Here is a 9,629-nt window from a genome sequence, read left to right on the forward strand (position 1 = left end):
CTCCAACAAACAAATCATTTGAGAAGAGAAAAGCAACCAGAAGAAAAAGAGAAGAAAAGATCATCTCTCTCTCTTCTTAATATCTTTCCTTGAGCTATATATGGTTTCTTCGGGTGAAAAACGTCGGTTCGGTTCGGGCTTACCGAATTATTGAATAGGCAATATCGAATTTCATATGAATGGTTCAGTATCAGTTCCGGATGAGAGAGTTGATATGAGGCATCCATGAAGCTTAAAAGCTCCTGCCCCGTTGTAGAATCTACCTGTAAGTCGATCTGATGGAGTAGATAAGGATCCTTGGGACATACTTTGTTCAAGTATGTGAAATCCACACAGACTCTCCACTTCCATTCTTTGTTTGCATGAGTACCATGTTTGTCAACCAATCTGAGTGGTGAACTTCAATGATAAAGTTGGCACCCTTGAGCTTATCAAATCTTTTTTTTCAATGATCTTGCTTCGCTCTATTCTGTTATTACGCTTTTGCTGGATAACCGTCGGTTATAGTTGGGTTCAGATGGAGAGGCTAATTCCCGGCATATCATCTGTAAACCAGATAAACACCTCTTTGTTGGCCAATAAAAAGGTAGTAAAACACCTCTTTGTTGGCCCATAAAAAGGTAGTAAAAAAATTCATTCTCTCAATCAAACATCTTCAATTTGATTATGGTTTTGCTTTTTGGCTTTCAGGCTTGAGCCTGATGTAAACTCTATGTCTGCCTTAGACTCGAAAGTGTCGTCATCTTGGGTGTCAAGGTCTAGGTTGAATTCCTTGTAGCTTGTCTGTTGAACCCCAAACTATGATTGTTATGCCGACTCATCCATGAAAGTAGTAAAGCTCTTTTCTCCCTTGTTGAACATATTCATGCTCTCTTTTACTCTGCCTGGTGTGGGGTAACAGAGTAATTGGTGATAAGATGAAGGGACTGTCCTCATCTTATGAAGCCAATTCCGGCCAAGTATGGTGTTGTGAGGAGTTAGGCAATCCATGACATGAAAGGCCACCAGATAATTATATGTTTCTGCGTGAACTGTGAGTTTTACTATTCCAAATGATCAGATGCTAGTACAATTGAAGGTATGAAGAGTGTCCTTACTTTTATTAATGTTGTCCAGGATCCCCATCCTCTAGGTTGTGTCCTGAAGAAGATGCTGACCCCAGATCTATTGTCCAACTACACGTGACTTAATAAGACATTGGAAATCTGTACCTGAATGACCAAGGCATCGTTGTAGGGTGAGTGGACATCTTCCAAATTCCAATTAGAGAACATCAGGATGTTAGAGTTGATTAAAATGGGCTTATTAATGGAAGCCACCATCCTAGGCTTCTTGCAGGCTGCCTTCCTCTCATTCTTGATCTTACGAGGTACTCTTAATCTTTGTAGGTACAGTTGACGTTGAGAACTAGTCTTTACATCAAGCCTTGATTTCCATAAGATCATTGGGAGTGGGGCTTCAGACTTTGATGAGTCAATTTCATATTATATATTTAACCCTACTCTTAATATATTTTGGTTAATATTTTGGAATAATTTTGATACTTTGAGTTGTATTTTTGATATAGGACTTTCGACTTCCTCTAGAGCAAAACAAGACCAAATGGACAAATTTTGGAGTAATTCTCGTTGAAGGATGTTCGTGAGTCGCTTAGTTTGATAGTGTCAAAATATCAGATTTTTCTACCAAGCGATGATTTTCTTGCGATAGAATAAAGAAGCAGTGCACAGTGTTGGAAAATGACATTTTTGGGCTTGAATTGCATTTTTGGAGCCCAAGATGACCTCGGATGGGTTCGTGGCCTTCTGGTGATGTGTTTAGAACATCCCGATCTTCAAAACAAGCTATTATGGGATGGATTTGGAGGATGTCTAAGGCTAAAACGTGGCTAGACAGTTCCCTTGTAGTTTTTCCTAGTTTAATTAGGACTTTATTTTCTAAGTATTTTATTTTATTATTTAGTTTCCTAGTTGGAATAAGAGACCTATGTTTTAGGGTTTGTGCGATGGCTTAGCAATTATATTGCTTTGCCGTTCTTAGTTTTAGGTTATGCTTCCTTTATTCAACTTTGGAGACAGAGAACTTTGCTAGGGTTAGGCCATGAACCTTAGCATGAATATGTGATTTTATTAATTTGCTTATGAATGGATGCATGCTTGCTTTGAATTATTAATCACTGCAATTAAAATTATCTATATATTTTAATGATTGATCACCATTAGGATATTTAGACAAGTAATTTGATGCAATTTTTGTTGGAACATCACCCTGAAATTGAGGAGGGCTTCTTGTGATTAGTAATTGCAAATTCACTTAAGGCAAACATCACGCTCTTAAGGGTTGCATGGTTTTTCAGAGGGTTTTCACGAAACTTAATGAGTTTTGCATGTTTATATTTAATTTGAACATCACAGACAGATTGCATGTTAGATATACGTTTTCGCTTGAATATCACAAGGAAAATATGCATTAGGAAAACCTAACCTTCAAAGCATGTATGTGGAAATTCATATAGAATTGCATAGGATTGTGACGGTGACGGCTAAACCCTAGATTTCTCTAAATTGTTAATTTAAAAAAAAAAACTTTTTTTCTTCTTTGCTGTTATTATTTCCAACCTTTCAGATTTCTTTTATTGTTTATCTACTTATTTTAAATTCATACATCTTAAATCTTTGATAAAATCTGTTTTAATAATTAACTAAGAGTTAGTTTAATTACAAATTAGTCAAACAATCTTTGGGGACAACGACCTTGCATGAGCATTTATACTACAAATACCTTGTATTCTTGCAAGTATTTTCAATGATTTTAATCTTATTTGCGCAGGTACTAAAAATCCTATCAGACTTCACCTGCTACTCCAAAATGGGTTGATTGTTACATAGATGCTTTGTTTGTGCAACCCTGTTGTGGAAGCTATTAGGTCCATGACCGGACTTTTGAGGTTTTCGTATTTCGATCCACCTTACCCGGCCTTGGAAAATCATGGTCCCACAACAACGAAAAACAAAATGGTTAACAAATGGACCCTACATTTCTCTCACAAGGAGAAGGCTCTACTTTGGGATACTGTTTGTCCTGGAGGCCAAATGTTGTCTCATGTGGTATAAGGCTCGTGGAAGGGAAATTCATCTTCTATCAATGTATGGTAAGATACCTCCTAATACTTTTTTTATCTAGAAAATGATGATATTGTAATTTTCATCCCAATTTATCTATATACATCGCGCGCATAATATGGGTAGAAGTTACTAGTACGTATTTATTTCAAGTATTATATTTATATCTAAAAAAAAGGACAGTAAATAATGTTTTTACATCTTTTTATGAGGTAAGTTATCTCAGCTTACAACTAAATTACGTAACTCATTTCATTTCTTACTTGTTTTAACAATGACTGTTTGTGCTTTCCTCTTGAATAGAAGAAGCTTGGGATTTTGAGAGATAAAAACAAGGTATTTAAACACTATTTTGGACTCATTATCTCTTATTATTTCCATTTTGAATGTGCATGTGGTTAAATATTGTAATAAATGAAATGTTGAGTTTCTACCTATGTATCTCGGGTTTTCAAAACTCTCTGTGTCTCAAATGACCGTCTCCTTTACATGGACTACGAAGCATTGAATGGTAATGATGCTTATGTTCCGATAAGAAAGCTTACTTGTCCCTCTGTAACGACCTCAGAAATGTTTGTTAATCTTTTGGGTTCTTGCAATGGCTTGGTATGTCTAGCAATTGAAGACAGCGACGATTACGCCGGCATTATCTTATGGAACCCCTCTACCGGAGATACCACTGTCCGTTTAACAAACGATTTTACGAGTTGGGATCCGACGACAAGCTGTTTTATGGATTGGGATATGATTCCTACAATGAAGACTACAAGGTAATATTGGGCAGTCGAGATACAACCGAAACAAATCCCTTCCAAACTGCGATAAACGTCTTCACAGTGAAAACAAATTCATGGACAACTTATCAAGAAGAAGAAATCAATTTCCTTAAAGGGAAGGGGTGTGCAGGCTTGCTTCTTAAATGGAGCTCTTCATTGGGTACAACTTGAGATGATGAGTTCTACTATCATTTCTTTTGATTTAGCAGATGAAAAACTAGCTCAGACACTGCCATTGCCGGATTCCAACAACGGAGAAGTCTTTGTGGGAGTTGGTCCTACCGGAAATTGTCTCTTCACATTTACTATCCCGATCGATAGCACTTGGTTTTCAATATGGATTATGAAGGAATCTTGGACTCAAGTGGCGAAAATTTCTTAAAGGGAATTGGCCAAAGAAGTTTCAATGCATCTCCCAAAAAATCAGATTGGATTTAACACAATCTTAATGCATCTCTACATATCAGGAAACCAAATTGAATCTAGAGAGTGGGTGTTGACCGAATAAGGGGCCAAGCACATGGTGTTTACAAGCACATAAACTAGTTATCAACATGACTGCTTGAAAAATCCATGTATTCCGATTGTTGGAAAGTACAACACAGACAACTGTAAAATAAAAATGAAAATGACGATACAACTTACACATTAAAAGATCAGATTTTAGCATATCCCCAAAATTGTTTTGACAGAAGCAATCAGAAAATGGATTCAGTATGAATTAAGAGATCATCACAAAACATCAAATTTCAGGTTGAGATCGGTATTTTGTTTTTCTATGTGGCCACTTAACGTAAACAAAAATTTAGCACGAGAAACGGATACATGAAGCATAGGTACACAAACAGAACCTAATGTCAAACTGATTGTGAATTGTCTAACTATTTATAGTTAGTAATCTATAACCACGCACTAAAAGTGTGTTACAACGTATGTATCAATACTACACTGCTAAATGCGGCTATATCAGAATACACTAACATGACAATGAACAGTAGCCAGAGATGACTATGAACTAATTGCAATTTGGTGCATGAACTTATTCCAATCAATAACAGGCAATTAATGTCAAGTTTCAGAATTATATAATGTGAATCTTACAAATCAAGGGAGACCGGAGAGCACTTTCTTGTGAACCTGGATCACTCAAAGAGTGAGCGTTTCTGCATCCTTGACATTTCTGGACATTCCATGGTCTAACCTTCCATCATCTTGCTCATCAAATGGATTTCCCCTATAATTTGAACTTGCTTCTTCATTCTCTGAACAGCCAGGCCTTTCAGTTAGGAACTGTTCCCAGAAAACATCGTTTACTCTAACTGGAACCGGTGGGGGCGCTTGATTGTTATGTGTGGCTTCTCGGGAGGAAGTTTTGGGTTTGTCATCATCAGCTATATTTTTGTTTGTAAAGGCTCTTAAATCCGAATCTTTTCCATTTTCATTTAGCTCTGATGCTGCAGATTCGTTGATATCCTGACCTACTTGGGGTACTGTAGCTAAATAAGGACTATTATTGACTTGCAACGGAGTAGATGCTAAAGTGAGATTTAAGTGGCACGATAAATGCCCATCACCTTCTTCATTAGAAGGCAAACCTGGCTCCAAGGAATGACGTCTAGGGCTTCCAACAGTTGGTGCTTTCCGCGATAACAATGAATCCATTTTGAATGCAAAAGATGTTCCAGTATCTGAAAGTTCTAAGGTTTCAGGTGCAAATAAAACGCCTTCTGTTCTCATCTGTGCACCTTTAAGTTCTTCAGATATTTTCCTAGTTGAACTACCCCCATCTTCATTGGAACTCTGCGTGCTACGTGAAACCAAATTCATGTCTGAAACAGCTGGTGATAATTCAAGTCTAAGTTTACTTGAGAAGTCTTGGTGGAAAATATTTCCAAACTCAGATCTAGAACTACTTCGGTTATCCACAAAACCATTCTCCATGACTGGCTGTAGATGGTCAATGTCAGGCAATCGCCTTTTCTTATGATATGATGAGAAATCCATAGATTCAATTTTTCTAGTGAGATGTTCAACAAAATTAGGGTTGTGAACAGCCCTATCTAAGAATGTCACCAAATTCTTCTGCCGTTGTTCCATACCACTCACCCGTTGTGTTAAGTCTTCCAACTGAAGCTTTGCCTCAGATCGCTGCTGCTTGAACCTTGAAATATTTGCCTCGAGTGCGGCTTTATCATGTGAAAGCTTCTCTATTTCGTCATCAAGAGCTGCTCTTTCTGAATCAACCATAGAACCTTGAGGATTGCTGTGGCTGTGAATGGGTTTTCTGCGGTGGATATTCTTAAGAAGATGCTTTTGATCTTGTATGAAGTCTTCATTAGCAAATTCCCATCTCTCAGGATCAATCTTTCGAAATCCCTGTGACAAATTCATGTCCAAACATACTATGTTGTTGAATTCTATCGATAGTCACTTCCAACAATATAAAAATGATGATCACCTAGAGATGATACAGAATTATTGTACAATGCATCTGAAAGAGGGTGAGTGCCAGAAATACTGAAAGCTGGTTCATGAGAGAGAGAATGAGTTGCTCACTACAAGCCAGGAAAATTATCAAGAAAATTAATGCATTGGAAAATACAACCAAGGACCGATCTCTAATTAAATTAAACATATATATCAGAGAAATTTGGAATAGACAATGCAATATAGCAACTGCAAGGAATACAATGAACGAGAATAGGTTGATGGAAGGAGAAAAAAGAAATGGAATCTGCTTAATGCGATACATTCTAGGAGGTTGCCATCTCGTATCGCATTAGAGATCATTTTTTGCTGTTTGATGCAAAATATGACTTTAGCGTGGAAATAAGGAAATGTACTGCATATGTGAAAATTGTGAAACTTTAAATCTGTCAATTCTGTCCCAGCGTGTAAAATTGTGTCTAACAAAACTCCTCTACAAAATTGTTTGACTCAGAGTCTAAGGACATAATATAACCATCAAAACATATCTGACTCCTCATCCAATGTCGCATGTTGAGCCCAAACAGTAAAAACCTAATATTGTAAAGATATCAACTTTCTGCCTTCTGCTTGCTGCATCACTTAAAAGCAAGTATTGATAATACCATAAGAATGTGCAGAGACTTGAATAAAACTATAAAGTAACAATTTTGCACTGCATTGCGTTTTATTTCAATTAGATGGAACTTGTTTTAAGTTATCAAAAGTTGACTTCTGCTCCTTATTTCCGATTGTAATGATTTATGATAATAAATGCTGAATACGAAAAAACTAACATGTTTCTAATATCCAAATTACAATCATTTGAAGAAAATATGTGATTAACAAACAATTTAAAGGCAGTGCTAGTAGCGGATAAGGAGGATCATCTTATTTTCAAGTTTGATAGTCAATTGTGTATAGGTTAAGTTCATAATTTGGATAAGTTTGGAAGTTTCAAATTTGTTCAAGCAACTTAGTTAGGCATTCGACAGTAAAAAACCTGGTCAACTACATAAAATTTGAGCATCGGTGGTCATACATTTAGAAAATACCATTCATTTAACTTTATGTGCATACATTTATGTTGAATTTATTTTTGCACAATGAAACAATCAACCTAAAGCAAGTCGGTTCATATGTCTTGATACAGAACCACTTGGCACTTGCATATGAAAATGGTGCACTGCATTCTGTTTTCAGTCCAACGATTAGCACACATTTCACCAGCAACGCAATTACAAAAAATAAGTACATAACTTTACAACACAAATGTTTGATGAGCAAGACTTTCTATACATATCACAACAAGAACGAACTACTCACCAAAAACAGTGCCTCCTAATTTTTTGTATTTTATTTGATTGCCTCCTACTTAAATTAGGGCATTCTCAACGCATCAAAACACTATCTTTCAAACTCCCTTTTCCTGCCTCAAATCAAGGTCAATTAAATTAAAATAGTGTCTGATTCCAGGTAAAAAACTTCATCGACACTAGCCCGATGGCTCGATAGTATCGGTTAGCACCATCCACCATACATAATCCTTGATGTGCTCTAATCTAGCTTATAAGTTGAACCTTCTAGAACTCTAACCTAGTTGCATTGTGAAAGTCGTGGTCTTCAACTTATCCTTACGAAACCAAGCTGCAAGGGAAGGACACCAAAGAAGTCATAGACTCATATGTGGTCCTTGACTATTCTATTTTTCAATGTGGCACATTTAAGATACCATTGCCAAGGCACGATCTTCCCGTAACCTCTTGTTGTTTGAAAACCTCAATAGGTAGCCGAAGTACATTTAGTAAATCCAAATTTCATTTGTATCACTAAAAATGTACTAAAGGTTTCATGGTCCAGACTACAAGACAATGTATTCTTCTAAAAGCGGAACAAAAAAGGGAAAGAGGTACGGAAGAATTTTGAAAATAGTTTCATTGATCAACAACTTAGAAATATACATTGAGCTTTTTGAATGCGCTCCCACGTAATCGTCACCGCAGAACTAAAATCTCCCTCTTTTTCCTTAATTTTTTATGACGAAGAAATTGTATTCAAATTTGGAACCAACAAAAAGTACAAATTACATTCACAATCAAGCTACAACTAAAAAAAAAAACATTTTAGCTTCTGCAAAATTAGAAGGAAAACAGTCTCCCTGAAATCGGAGCAACCGAAAAGCCCTGCAATTTCCTAAAAATGCTAATACTTGGAAACAGGAAAGTGAAAACTAGCAACAATCCAAACAAAGAACAGAGTAAATTTCCAATCACCCAAACACAGAACTACAAAAACACGAAAATTCTCCGGGGTGCATCCAAACAGAACCAATCCAAATTGGGACAAAAATGTACAATGCTTTCAATTTTTTCAAGAATTTAACAATTAACCTAAGTCAAAATATTAAGAGGCAAGGAGCTTACGTATGTATTGAGCTGACGAATGAAGCTGGAGAAGTTGTTGTGCTTGAAATAGGTGGGGAGCAGAACCCGAGCAAACTCGGGCGGATTCCAGACGATGAAGCTCTTCTTTTTCGAGCTCCACGACACGATCTCGTCCGTCGCGGAATCATCCACCATGTCGTACGTCTTCAGCAGAAACGGCGCCGGGCCACCGCCTCCGCCAGCCGTCGAAGCTCCTTCCATGATGGACACTCGTGTCAGGATTTGGGCGGACCCGATTGGAATGGGTTTTGGGATCCGATTGGAACGTTCGAGAGAAATAGAACAACGACAATCGGGTTTGGGGATCCGATTGGAACGTTCGAGAGAAATAGAACAACGACAGACTGGAGAGAGAGAGAGAGAGGGAGAGAATTAGAACGTTCGAGTCGACTCAGTCGAGACTCGCCGGTTGCCAGAGTTGACTGGAATGTATACGGGTTTAAAATGTATGGTTTTGGTAAGTCTGTCGCCATGTCAGCATTCAAATACAGAAAAATTTAAACTTACGTGGAATTTTTTTCCATGTGCCCGCTTGAATCATGTGTAATAAAATAAGGAAAAGGACATGAAAAAATATATAATTTTATTCACGTATATTATGATATGTAAAGTACCGCTTGATTATATAATTGTTGACTCTAAAAACTACCAAACCTACGTGGCATGCAGGCCGTGTAATCAATAAGCTAACTATGTCATTCGGTTGTGTGCGGGGCGTGCCAACTCGCCGGCCGAGCTCAGTCGAGGAGTAAAATGTATTGATGTTGCGTTGAGCGCGCTGTTGACTTCTTAATCTTGCGACTACGACCGAGGAAGGAATA

General features: G+C 37.3%; 1 protein-coding gene across 1 annotated transcript; it reads right to left on the reverse strand.

Annotated features, from left to right (window-relative positions):
- Nucleotides 1-4,761: 4,761 nt before the first annotated feature.
- Nucleotides 4,762-9,180, reverse strand: LOC103942468 (heat stress transcription factor A-5). The gene is made up of 2 exons (XM_048573261.1): nucleotides 8,788-9,180; nucleotides 4,762-6,274 (listed from the first exon to the last, which is right to left on the reverse strand). Exons 1-2 carry the CDS (start codon nucleotides 9,007-9,009, stop codon nucleotides 5,045-5,047), a joined length of 1,452 nt encoding a protein of 483 aa, XP_048429218.1. The 5' UTR covers nucleotides 9,010-9,180; the 3' UTR covers nucleotides 4,762-5,044.
- Nucleotides 9,181-9,629: the final 449 nt, after the last annotated feature.

Source organism: the organism of the source record quoted next, unplaced genomic scaffold, assembly GCF_019419815.1.
Source record: "Pyrus x bretschneideri cultivar Hongxiangsu unplaced genomic scaffold, Pyrus_bretschneideri_v1 Contig65, whole genome shotgun sequence".
In the NCBI taxonomy this organism is placed as follows: domain Eukaryota; kingdom Viridiplantae; phylum Streptophyta; class Magnoliopsida; order Rosales; family Rosaceae; genus Pyrus; species Pyrus x bretschneideri.